Source organism: Bos indicus x Bos taurus, chromosome 13, assembly GCF_003369695.1.
Source record: "Bos indicus x Bos taurus breed Angus x Brahman F1 hybrid chromosome 13, Bos_hybrid_MaternalHap_v2.0, whole genome shotgun sequence".
In the NCBI taxonomy this organism is placed as follows: Eukaryota; Metazoa; Chordata; class Mammalia; order Artiodactyla; family Bovidae; genus Bos; species Bos indicus x Bos taurus.
In genome coordinates this window covers 3,579,076-3,592,240 of record NC_040088.1, presented here as the reverse complement: position 1 = coordinate 3,592,240, position 13,165 = coordinate 3,579,076, and the positions used below count along the sequence as shown (strand labels likewise).

The 13,165-nt window shown below is 49.6% G+C and overlaps 1 protein-coding gene across 3 annotated transcripts in view; it reads right to left on the bottom strand.

The window, feature by feature from the left end:
* ZFP64 (ZFP64 zinc finger protein) overlaps positions 1–12,878 on the bottom strand; it is a 75,376-nt gene extending 62,498 nt beyond the window's left edge. The window contains exons 1-2 of one of the 3 annotated variants that reach the window (XM_027558242.1): positions 12,678–12,878; positions 9,476–9,715 (exon numbers count right to left, since the gene is read on the bottom strand). In XM_027558242.1, coding sequence (XP_027414043.1) covers positions 9,476–9,715; positions 12,678–12,723 — 286 coding nt within the window. In that variant the 5' untranslated portion in view covers positions 12,724–12,878. The remainder of the gene's footprint in view (positions 1–9,475; positions 9,716–12,677) is intronic. The other 2 variants (XM_027558245.1, XM_027558243.1) reach the window with 2 other exon arrangements.
* Between the last annotated feature and the right edge of the window lie 287 nt (positions 12,879–13,165).

Genomic DNA, 13,165 nt, shown 5'->3' with positions numbered 1-13,165 from the left:
TTTTGCTATGTGAAAGCATTCTGCCATGTTATCAATTCATCCAAAAAACAATTTCTTCTGGCTACATAAAATGCCACATTTGGGCTGTCCCAGCTAAATTAACCTTTTCTTCTTTTTTGGACACTGAGTTGGTTTCTAGGGGTTTACCTTTATAAATAACACCTATCCAAAATTTTTAACTTATCTCTTTAGTTTCTCTGGATACCTTCCTGTAAGCTGAAGAACCAGGTCAAAATGCAATGGTCATTTTATGGCTTGGTGACTCATAACTATAAGATCCTTTAGGAAAATCTAAATCAATACATATTCTCCCCTTCACCTTGGCTATCACACACACTATCTGTCAGGACAATATGAGACCGTTTTAGTTTAATCTGCATTTCTTTCATAATTGGTAAAAAAATCCCCTTTCACTATATTTTATTCATTCACATACCTTCTTTATGAACTGCCTGTTCAGGCTATTAGCTCTTTTTTTTTTTTTTTCTATTAAATTTTTACTTTTTTCTCATTGACTTGTAAATGATCTTTACAAATTAAGGCTATTCTTTCACTGTCACATATTTAAATCTATTGTTTGTTCTTCCCCACATTGCCCATGCTTACAGCTCACATTTAGGGGCCTTGATTCGAGTGCAAACTCAGCATTCACCTCCTGGGAGAATTCTGTAAGGAAAGTCTCATGCTCTTCTAAAGGGTTTTCCCCTCATGGGAGCCACACCTGATCCTCAGGTGGGCCCCACAGTCCCGGCTCCAAGGGCTGAGCCCAACGCCAGCTTCCGGTTCCGGACCCGCCCCTCTCTCTGCAGCAGCTGGCTGGTCTGGGGGCAGACAGGGGCACAGAAGCTGGACCGATCAGACCCGCTTGCCCTGCGGTTAGGAACTGGGACAAAGACACTGCAGCTTGCTGTGGACATCTGTTTTGAAAAAAGAAGCACCCATGTGCCAGACACTGCCACCGATAGAGTTCCATTCTTTCCTGCCTTTCTCCCGGCAGGAGTGTGGATGGCCAGAAGGGCTTTGGGGCTGGATTCCACTGCTAAGCCCCTTCTCCGTGACTCCTTGCTGGCCTGGCTACACCAAGACAGTGGATCTGGGCCTGTTATCCATCCTAGCCAATGGCATCTGGGATTCCTGGGGAAGCTGTTAAAGAGAAGGTCCCTTTCCCCATCCCTGAGCAGGGCTGAGTGAAGACTTGAGGAGGAAAGCAGCCACCTTGTGGCCATGAGAAGCATTACTGCCGGGGAGAGCAAGTAGACCCAGAAACCCCGGGTCTGCCCTGCCAGCTCTTATCCTGAGATAAGCAGTGCCTCACAGTCCAGCTCTCTTGTAGCTTAGTGTTATTAAGAGCAACCAAAAGCATCTGAACTAACCCGAGCCCGTACTGGCTGGCCCAGACTCCCAGGACCCTGCTCAGAACTACCCAGATGGGATTGTTAAGGGAGGGGGCTGGGGTTCTCCGTCTTACTGAAGCTCCAGGGGGCTCTTTTGAGAAAGGCTGTGATGAGGACTTTACCAAGGGTGCTGAGGGGCTTCTGCAGCCCTGGAGCTCGGCTCCCAGCCCCAGGTCTGGCTTCAAGCCCCTTTCTGGCTCTGTCACCGCCATGAAGCTATTTAACGCCTTCATGCTTTAGTTCGTTACGGGTAAAACAGGGATAATAATGATTAGTAGCTAATATATGTTGCAAAAATTTAATTTTTTAAAATTAAACGTTAAACTCATTAACTGAAGTTGTGAAAACCTACTTCACATACTGAGAAAACTGCTTGGCACAATAATAAGCAGCATGTAAGAATTAGCTGGGAGAAGGCAATGGCACCCCACTCCAGTGCTCTTGCCTGGAAAATCCCATGGGTGGAGGAGCCTGGTAGGCTGCAGTCCATAGTGTCGCAAAGAGTCGGACACGACTGAGCGACTTGACTTTCACTTTTCACTTTCATGCATTGGAGAAGGAAATGGCAACCCATTCCAGTGTTCTTGCCTGGAGAATCCCAGGGAAGGGGGAGCCTGGTTGGCTGCCGTCTATGGGGTCGCACAGAGTTGGACACGACTGAAGCGACTTAGCAGCAGTAGCAGCAGCAAGAATTAGCTGGGCTTCCCAGGTGGCAGAGCAGTAAAGAATCCGCCTGCCCGTGCAGGAGACGTGGGTTCCATCCCTGGTGTGGGGAAGATGCTCTGGAGGAGGAAATGGCCACCCACTCCGGCATTTTTGCCTGGGAAATCTCATGGACAGAGGAGCCTGGTGGGCTGCAGTCCCTGGGGTCACAAAGAGTCAGACACGACTGAGCGACTAACATACACACCCAAGAGTCAGCTATGACTATTATTATTGCCAGATTCCCCTGGCAACTCACTACCTAGTTTGTTTTACTGAATTGCTCACACACTCAACAACCTTCAGTGGCTCCCTAGCTCCTTCAGAATAAAGGCCAGATCAAAGCAGGGGCCGCTAGTCCGTAGGCGCTATATCATCTCCAGCCACTGTGATCAGATCTCCCCTTCAGCAGCAGGGACCAGCTTCTCCACCTCCAGACCAGCAGGAGGAAATGCCCCCCTCCCGCTGTCTTCCTCCCAAAGGCAGGTGAGATTCTCAAGGTCTATCATGCGTGTGATCTCACTCATCATTTTCCCCGTGGCTTTCCCCGCCGAGACCAACCTACTCCATGAACTCTCTGCACTGGTCACACACGGCTGGGCTTCTGTGTCTTACAACAAGTTCTCCTCCGCTCCCGGACGAGCTTGGAATCCTCCAAGGGAAGCACCTCCATTATCTCGGCTCCAGCATCTGGCACCCCCCAGTCCCAGAGCCGTCCTCACTGGACCCTCACGATGGAGCCGGCGCCACGCCATGAACGTCACGGGCTTGAACGAGTTCAATCCGAACCGCGCCCCCTACTGCATTTACTCGGTAACTTTTACTGAGCGCCTAGGATGTACCAGGCCTGGGGCTGGGCGGCCGAAAAGCAAGACTGATTAGTGCCTGCTCCAGGGAGGTTATGGAGCTTCCCCCATAGCTCAGTGCTCAGTCGGTAAAGAGCCTGCCTGCAGTGCAGGAGACCCGAGTTCGATCCCTGGGTCCGGAAGATCCCCTGGAGAAGGAAATGGCAACCCACTCCAGTATTCTTGCCTGGGAAATCCCACAGACAGAGGAGCCTGGTGGGCTACAGTCCATGGGGTTAGAAGAGTCGGACACAACTTACTGACTAAACCAGGGAGATTATAGTCTAGTAAATTAGAAGTTAAACCACTACCTTGCTTACTACTAAATAGTTGTTTTGCAAATACAGAATAAGGGTCATTTAAAATTAAGAAAACAAAACAACCCACTACTTTGAGGCCCACAGGCAAATTGAGCCTTCAGATAATTTTGTTTTTTAGGCTTTCAAAATCAGTTAGGTGGGCTGGGTCTTTCCCAGGTCAATGACCTCTGGCCAAAGACCACCCAGGGACACACCTGTAGTTGAATAAGTTGATTACTCCTTACAGTAAGGGAACCCTCGCCCCACGGGGGCTGTGGAGGGTCTCAGTAAGAGGGTGCCTGGAAGCATGTAGAGTTTTAGATGTTTGGGGCTCATGTTAGATGATTCTGCGAGGAGGCTTCAAGGAAGCCTGCGCTGGAGGCTGTCAGGAAGTGGGGACAAGCCTATGACTTGGTATCTTAGCGACTAGTGCTGAGATGCAGAGAAGGCTAGAGCAGCAGATAAAATCGATAAAGCAGGAGAGGAGCGGGGCAGGAGGGGATGCCCGGGGTTCCGAGGCTCAGGCATGACGACACAGGAGTTCTCTTTCCAGCCTGTCCCAGCACAGTCAGAGCTGCCCTGTCCCATGTGGACGTTCTGTGACTCTGTTCAGCAGGGGAAGAGCACGGCGCGCCCCGGGGAGTTAACCCAGCGCCCAGGGACTCCGACGCCCCCCGGCTCTCCTCTGCTGGTCCTCCACGGCCCGCCCACTCCCCCTCACAGCCCACCTGCTGCCGTACTTACTGCCCCTGCCTGAGCCCAGGAGCATCTGAATTCACTTCTCTGGCTAAAGACTGCTTATTACCAAATAAACTGATGGCAACTGTGGTAAGGGCTAGTTGAGGAAGTGGTGAAGAACCTAACCTTCGGGGTGGGGAAGGGAGGGAGAAATCGTGGCTAGCTTCTAGGTGGAGGTGACTTTTAACCTGGGTCCTAAAAATGGAGGAATGAACCAGAAGAGGTGGGAAAAGTCAGTGATAGTTCAACTAATACTGTCTGGAGGCTTGCCATGAGTCAGGGCCTGCAGAAAATTTTCCATGAACTGTTTCACTTAATTTCTACAGCCCCTGATTCAGTAAGTAAGTAATGAGAACTAACCCTGATGGCTTGAATGTCTGCACGTAGGAGCCCCTGGCAGTGACCCTCTGAGGTGAGTTCTATCTCTACTCTCCCGTTTTACAGCTGGGTAAATGGAGACCCTGAGACTCTAAGTCACCTGCCTGAGGTTACCTGGATGGGAAGTGATGTAGCTCGGATCTGAACCCAGGCAGTCTGACTCAGGAACCTAGACTCTCTCCACTACCAAGTTCCATGGCCTTTCTATGTATTTCTGTCCCACTTTAAAAAGGAGACAACGCAAACTCTTACAACTTGCAGCACTCACACAGCTCCTAAGGCCCTCTGCAGCCAAGACTTTAACACGGGAAGCTGACCCCAAGCCCCATGGCTTCAAGCGGGGAACTTAGAAAATGCACGTAGGAGGCTAGATTTTTCCACCAGCGTCAAGATCTAATGTTACTGCTTTTATAGAAAAGTTCTCAAATCAAATGCCAAATGATAGGCAGCTTTCAAAGCTAGCGGGCAGAGAATTAATTTTACTTTTTATCCAACATGGCACCCCACTCCAGTATTCTTGCCTGAAAAATCCCATGGACAGAGGAGCCTGGTGGGCTATAGTGCATGGGGCCACAAAGACTGAAGCGACTGAGCAGGAGGAAGGGTCTGTTTTAATCAAGGACTGAAGACGGACCAATAACCCTGGACAAGGTCTGGGTGCGGGTATTGAGAGGAACCTGCCGGGGTGGGGGTCGGGTGGTGAGCATCTTTCCAACTGGGTCGAGGCCTGCAATCGCCCGGGGAGCTTGTTAACAATGCAGATGCCTGAGCCTCAGCCAGGCGGATTCGGAGGTGCAGCCCCTGCACTAGCGGCTTTAACAAGATCCCAAGGGACCCTGGTCCAAACTGCCGCTGCTGCAACACCGAAGCCCAAACTTTGGGGAAGCTGGACCCCGCAAACCAAAATAAACAGTGTAAAAGAAAGGGCGGGGGGAAGCAAGATGCTGCTTGTTTCGGGGCAGAGCTGCAGGCACACGCAGGGAGAGCAGCTGGGTCAGGCAGAGACTCAGCACCCTGCTCATCTCACTTGGGCATGCATCTTGATGTTAAGAAAGTGAAAGTTGCTCATTTACGTTAATAAAGTGAAAATCGCTCAGTCGTGTATGACTCTTTGCAACCCCATGGTTCCACAGTCCGTGGAATTCTCCAGGCCAGAATACTGGAGTGGGTAGCGTTTCCCTTCTCCAGGAGATCTTTCAAACCCAGGGATCAAACCCAGGTCTCCAGCATTGCGGGCAGATTCTTTACCAGCTGAGCCACCAAGGAAACATTAACACCCTTCATGTTAATAAAGGCGGTCCTCTACTGAGTCCAATGACTGTCCCAGGTCCTTTATTTGGATTATTGCAGAGTCTCACAATAACCCAATCATATTAGGCACCTAATTCTAAACCTAATAGTATTTGTTTGTTGTTTACTCACTAAGTCACGCCCAGCTCTTTGCGTAGCCTGCCAGGCTCCTCTGTCCATGGGATTTCCCAGGCAAGAATACTGGAGTGGGTGGCCATTTCCTTCTTCAGGGGATCTTCCCAACCCAGGGATCGAACCTGCGTCTTCTGCAGTGGCAGGCGGGTTCTTTACCCCTGAGGCACCTGGGAAGCGCACCTACTGGTATTAGGTACCCTTTTTAATAATCCCTTTCTACAGACAAGGAACCTGAGTGAGTGACCTGCCCACGGCCCAGGGTTGCCGACTGGGATAAGGCCCAGCAGCCCGTCTCTGGTGCGCGGCACCCCCGTCAGCTCTGCGCGGCGGGGAGCGCTTGCGCAGCGGGCGCCGAGGCGTACCGGGTGGCCAGCAAAGCTGAGGCGCGGCTACAGTGAACAAGGGCGGGGCCGTGGAGAGGCCGGGTGGCGGGCGAAGGTCTCCGAGCCGGTTACGTGGTGCGCGGGCAGCTTCACCAATGCACGTGAGGCGCGGGCCCCTGTGCGTTCACTCCACACACAACCACTGCCGGGAATATGATGCTGCGGGTCAAATGCAGCCCCTGACCTCGTGGCGCTTACGCTTCAGCAGTGGGACAGGCCTTAAATTTGTTCTGCAAACAATCATTTAATTACGGGGACCTGATCTGAGAGAACAATGCCCATGTGTGTGGTCTCAGAGGGGGGCTCTTTGGGGCGATGCAGTTAAGCCCAGCTCTGACACACGCACCAGCACCAGCATTAAGTCAGCTCCAGGCAGAGGGGGCAACACATACAAATGCCCCGGGGCTCAAGGAAGAGTGGCCCACTCGGAAAACAGAAAGGATGTCATCACAGCTACTGTGAGTCAGAGGGGGCGGCGTGTCCTGAGATGCAGTCAGGTCCTGTGTGCAGATGGTCCTGAACCTTAGGTTTTGAGGGTGGGCTGGTGTCAGCCAGGTAAAGGCGAAAAAGGCAGAGGGGACGGCAGCAGGGAAGGCTCAGAGCCCAGCGAGACGCAATGGCCACAAACGAAGGGTCTTGGGGCCTCCCCGGCCTGGGGCCTCGGGTCCCAGGCTTCACACCGGGTGTGGGGTGACTGGGAGCTTGTTTCTGAGAACAGAGAACCTGACACTCAATCTTCAGGGAGAAGACCACGAGGGCAAGGGCCCAGGGACCTGAGTCCCAGGACTGTCCTGAACCTGTGCTGGGACCCTGACCATCTCTCATCTCCACCTGCAGCTTCACTCTGTCCAGCTGTAAAATGAGAAGGTGGTACCAGGCCCATCCCTAAGGTGAGTTTCTGTTCGAACATTTTCCTGGTGATTTCCTCTAAGATGAGATGAAGAGAAACTCGGGAGAAAGTGGGAAGACCTCAGGGTAACCTGATGAGAGTTTCCGAGGTGATCAGTTATATTCAACGCTTAACACATTTCAGCAGGAACATTATTTTGGATGCAGTAAGGAAACGACCACAAACTTCACCTGCTGCCAAAAAACTCAGACACAGCATCAACGTGCAAATGATAAGGCAAAAGCTGGTACCCTCACTTCAGAGGTTCTCCACATCTTAGCTCCAATTAACTGTTTGCAAAACATTGAAAACAAGTCAGAAGTTGCAGATGGGCTCGATCAAGCTCACAGATGTATTTTGTTTGACCAACAAGTTTTTTTTTCCCCCTCATCGCCTGACATGTGGGATCTTAGTTCCCTGACTGGGGATCAAACCTGTACTCCCTGCAGTGAGAGGACCTTCTTAACCACTGAACTGACAGGAACGTTTCCTAACAAAGTTTTAAAATTTGGGAAATTTTACATTTTTCAGTTGCTCAGAAAAACCCAAATATCTAACTGACTGAATCCAAAGAGCAACTTTCTCTATTTCACCAGCGTCCCCACCATCCCCTAATGCCTTCTGCAGAGTTGACATCTTTCATTAACATTACTTGCCTCATTCCTGTTCTAGAAGCTTTCCTTGAATATAATACATATGCATATATACGCCGGTTTATATTTACCTTGAGACTCTATGTGGGTACACAGATCTAGCTTCCTTTTCAGACTAAGTCACATTCTACTGTCTGAATTTATTCATCTAATTGTTAGATTATTATTCATTATCCATCATGGCATTTATTTATCTAATCTCCTGACATATACGTTACAAAGGTTCCATTTTCTTTACAGTATATCAGTAAACACCCTTGTACATTTTTACTTGTCAAGTTTTAGAGGATAAATACCCACAAGTGCACATACTGGGTAAATGTGTACATTTTAAAATTTGAAATATTTTAAATGTAAGAATTAAAGTTTGAAAGATATCACAAAATTGCCCAGCTTATATGAATGGATATCTCCAGAAAGGAAAGGAAAGCAGTATTTGATTTGCATTTCTTTATTACTGAGGGATGATGACTCAATGACACATCCTTGTATATTTACTGGCTCTTGAATAGCAACTGCTGCTCTTTGCTGACTTTTCCATTTAGTCTTTTTATTGATTTTTAGGAGTTTGTTTTTTTTTTTAATATATGAAGGATATTAGGCCTTAGTCATATGTACTTCATTTTCTTTTCCCAGTTGTCTTTAAGCTTTTTTTATACATTGTTTTTACTGTGGAAGAATGGTAACTTTATCTGCAACCACATAACAATTCTTTTTCTTTTGGGGGAGCAATCCTATAACCTGCTTTCTTTGGAAGGCACAGTATTAATATATTTTTTGATTTAAAAATTTGAATGCCTTTAAAAGCCAACAAATACATCCTCTATTTTCCCATAGGATGCAACAGTGTGTCTACCAACCATCTCATAAATGGGTGCTTACTGGAGTCATCTGTCTCATCCCGTAAGGCAGATTATAAAGGAATAAGCTTAGGGGTGTGAGTGTTTGGGTCTCTCTGCATGTGGGGGCTTCCCTGGTGGCTCAGACGGTAAAGCGTCTGCCTACAACGTGGGAGACCTGGGTTCAATCCCTGGGTCGGGAAGATCCCCTGGAGAAGGCAATGGCACCCCACTCCAGTACTCTTGCCTGGAAAATCCCATGGACGGAGGAGCCTGGTCAGCTATAGTCCATGGGGTCGCAAAGAGTTGGACACGACTGAGCGACTCCACTTTTACTTTCTTTCTTTTGCACATATGTAGTTTTTACTCTACAACTTTGACGGTTTCATTGTGCATGTTTAACTTTTGGATCCATCTGTGGTTTCTTTTGGACGTGACCAAGAACTAGGATGAACTTTTCTGTTTTTCCAGTTGGTGGCACAGGGAAGGGGAGTCATCAGTACTTGTTTATAGATTTTAAAAATTTCTTAAACATTTTTTTTGTCCTTTATACAAATAATGCAAATTCAGGAATCACACACATATTTCCACCACCCCCAAATAACCACTTTTTCCTTTTTTACCATTTCCTGCAAGTATTTTTTTCTTGTATATAGCTTTTTTTTTGGTTTTGTTTTAAAAACCTGGTTTTTGTCTGTTAGTTTTGTTTAGCACATGCCAACAATTTATAACTGCTACCACTTAATGTTTTAACCTAGCAGTTCCCAAACCTGGCCAGGCAGCTAGCTTCCCCATGGAGCTTGTTAAAAATAATGAATCAGCAATCCTAGGGGGTGGGCCCTGGGTGTCTATATTTTTAACAGGATCTGAAGAGGCGTCTGGGACATAGCCAGGCCAACTCTGAGTGACTGCCCCACCCCCCAACCATACCTGTGATCGTCTGGGTTTCCGAGGTGATGGTTCGAGTGGTGGTCTGAGTCTGGGTGGCAGGCACCGTTTCCTCCGATACAAACTGGACCGTGCTGGGCGCCGCCCCAGACGTGCCGGTTAGCTGGCAGCCACTCTGCTTGTGAGCTACAAAGGCGTCCAAATTGTTAAACTGCTGCTTGCAGATGCCACAGATGTGGATGTCGGGAGTCAGCTCCACCAAAACTGTTGTGCCACCTGGAACTCCAGGGGACAGAGGGGGAGTCACAGGTTAATTTCAGACAGCTTGAAATGGAAACACAAACCAGACCCACGGTGAGAGAAACGGGCATGGTGACAGGCGTGGCTAGCTGCTGGCCCAGTATCTATTCCACTCCCCTCTTCTTGCACACAGAACCCCAGTGCCACCCCAGCAGCAACATACCCACCCAAGTAATGCTCCTGATCACTCCCTGTGGGGGCACTAGTGGTATCTCATGCAGGAAGGTTCTTCCCTGCACCTCAAGAAGGCTACCTTGCGCTTCAGAGGACCATCTCCTGTCTCAAGGAAAACGTAATTGTACTTCTCAGTCATTATGGGAGCCAGTGCTCCCACTATTCCAACCCTCTCCCCCATCATGAGAACCACTAGCCTGAATAATTTTGGTTCATGACATACTTGGGAATCCCTCCAGCACAGTGCTGGAAGAGCTTCAGGGAAAAGCACGATAAAAAGGGAGCTGACATGGTTGGCACTGTTCACCTCTCCCTTCAGCCTTGAATGCAGGTGTGATGCCAGGTGCTTCTGCAGCCATGTTGTAACATGAGGTAAATAGTAAGATCTCTACAAAAGTTTACTTCACTGATCCCCTAAATCAACCCTAGAATCAATCAATTCCAGACTTCTAATTAGGCCAGTATAGTTCAGTTTTGTTACTTGTAAGCAAAATTAATTCCTGACAGGCATTATTTCACTATAGTAATAATATCAAGAATTAATATTGTATTTAACACTTGCAAAGCGCTTACCACAGTCCTGGCACTATATTAGAAACTGCTATATAAATGTTTGTTAAATAAAGAAATACAACGACTAAGTCTCTAACTAAAAAGACAAACTGAATTTTTATTTTAAAAGTTTTCTTTGCCTTATTACAAGGAAATTCATGTTTATAACAGAAAATCTGGAAGAGAAGGAGGAGGGAAATTACAGTCTTTCCACCTATGGCTACCATGAACATTACAAAATATTTTCTTCCATTCATCGAATTAAAGATTGTTTATATCATAGTGTATTGTAAATTAACCTTTTTCCCAATACTGCTGTACAAGCATTATGCTCTATCACTAAAGTCTCTTTATATATATATATATATATAATTATTTAATGACAACACATTATTCCATATTTTCTAAGCCTCATAATTTCTCACTAACTGTAAGGTTTGTATATTATTCCCAATTTTCCCTGAGTCTAAATAGTATGAAAACCACCTTTGTGCATATACAGTTGGCATCTTTGCTTCATAATTTAAAAAAATTATAAAATATTTGCATTATGTCCAATGTCCCATTACAACCAAGACAAGACATCTCTGTGCAGAAATACAATTTGGTTGACTTCTAAGAAAAGATACTCTGCACTGAGCAAGGTAGGTTTGTAAGCCATCTTGCAAACACTGAAATCAATGGATGGAAGGACGTGACATTTCTCATCTCTCTAACACTGTCTTCCTGTAGCTACTGAGGTGCCCAAGCTAAGAGGAAGACAAAGAATCCAAGAGACTAGTGACTGCATCATTGAGATTCCTTAATGGTGGGACTCGGGAGGAGATGGGGTGAAGTTTCTGCTTCATAAGATGGTTACGAGAATTAAATGAGATGGTGCTTGTAGAAGGCCAGCACAGGGATCCCCAGCATGTCACCTGATGGGGTTATTACTGAGGTGTTCTATTTGAATTTGAAAATATCCCCTCTGAATATCTGTAATGAACTGAGACCCAATAGAATACACTGGGTCTATTTTTTTTTTTTTTGGTATCATCAACACAAAGAATTCCTTTATCTTTGCCAGGCTCTTCTGTCCATGGGATTCTCCAGGCAAGAACACTGGAGTGGGTTGCCGTGCCCTTCTCCACGGTGTCTTCCCAAGCCAGGGATCGAACCTGTGACTCTTCCGTCTCCGGCATTGGGAGGCGGGTTCTTTACCACTGGCGCCGCCTGAGAAGCCTCTTTATCCCTACAAAGTTCTCCAAACCTGTCTGGGCATCAGAATAAGGGCTAGGGTGGGTTATTTAAACACGGATAAACACGGACACATCTGACCCCCACTTCAGAGAGTCGTAATGGAGGTGGGGTGAACGGGGACTGAGGTTTAGGGAAATCTGCGCTTTTCACAAGTTATGCAAGGAACACACAGACATGTTTAGGAGCCAGTGTCTTCCAAGTCGGTAACAGTAACATCTAACAAGTGCCAGGGGTTCTCAAACTTCCTGTGCCTCCGAATCGCCCAGGGCAAGCCCATCCTCCTCCCTTCTACCCTGGCCCCACCACCTGGTAGGTGGGGCCCACAGAGCTTTTTTCCCCTCCTTTTTTGAAAAATAAGCGCTGGAGCTCCCAGGTGGCTGGTTCGCGCTCAGCCCCACACTTAGGGAAACAATGAGCCCGGCGAAACCACGGGCTTGAAAAAGGCTGTCATCATAATGAAAATGGACCTCAAACTCAAAACTCAAAGAAAACGCCCACGGCCCCATTCCCCATTCAGATCTCCACCTTCAACGTGGACAAGGCTTTTCAGGAAGCCGGCAAGCCCAGCCAGCCAGACCTCGTGCAGTCCTCCGAACCCAGACTTCAAGGATTCGGGGCCACCGAGACAGAAGTTTTCCCATCAGCGTGGCCGCGGTTACCCCAAATCCACCTCCAGGCTGCGCCGGGGGCGGGGAATGCCGCGAGAGGGTGGGCGATGGTCGGAGCCGCCAGCCCTCCCCCACCGCCCGCTGCACGGGGGGCTCTTTGGAGGCTGGCAAGCGCCCCCGCCTCGCGCCGGGTCGGGTGCGCCCGCCCCCGGCCCACCCCGGCGCCTCCTGCCCGGCGCGCCCGCCGCGGTCCCCGAGACGCCGGCTCGGGGCCGTCACCCCGATTTCGGGGCCCCGGGCCTGCCCGCTGCGTCGCAGGCGTGCTTGGGCCCGGGCCCCGGAGCGCGCACTGCGCCCGGAAAAGCACTTACTTTGCACCGAGCCCGGGAAGCTCTCGCCCTCGTTGCTCGCGTTCATGGCCGCAGACTGGGGGCCGAGGGGGGGTCCCCGGCCGGCCGGGGTGCAAGGGCGCGGGGCGCGCGGGTCTACATGGTGCAGGGACTTTTCCTTTTATTTTTCCACCCCCCCCAGCCTTCCTTCTCCCAACTCCGCGAGGCGGGGAGGACGGATGTACAGCGAGCGCCACTTCCGCTGCCTAGAGGGCGCTGGCCCGGCCCGGCCGCACCAACCTGGCTTCGCGGCTGCGGCTCCCGGGGGAAGAAGCCGGCCAATCCCGGCACTCGGGCCGCGGGGTCTCCCCGGGGTCCGGACGGCGCACACGCGGTGGGGCGGCCGCGGGCAGCGAGGGACGCGCCCCGCAACCCCCCGGGCTGCAGCAGCCGGCGCCCTGCCCGCACCCCGGAGGGTGGGCCGGCGCTTTGGGCACCCCCCACCCCGGCTCTGGCGCCTTTGCACCTGC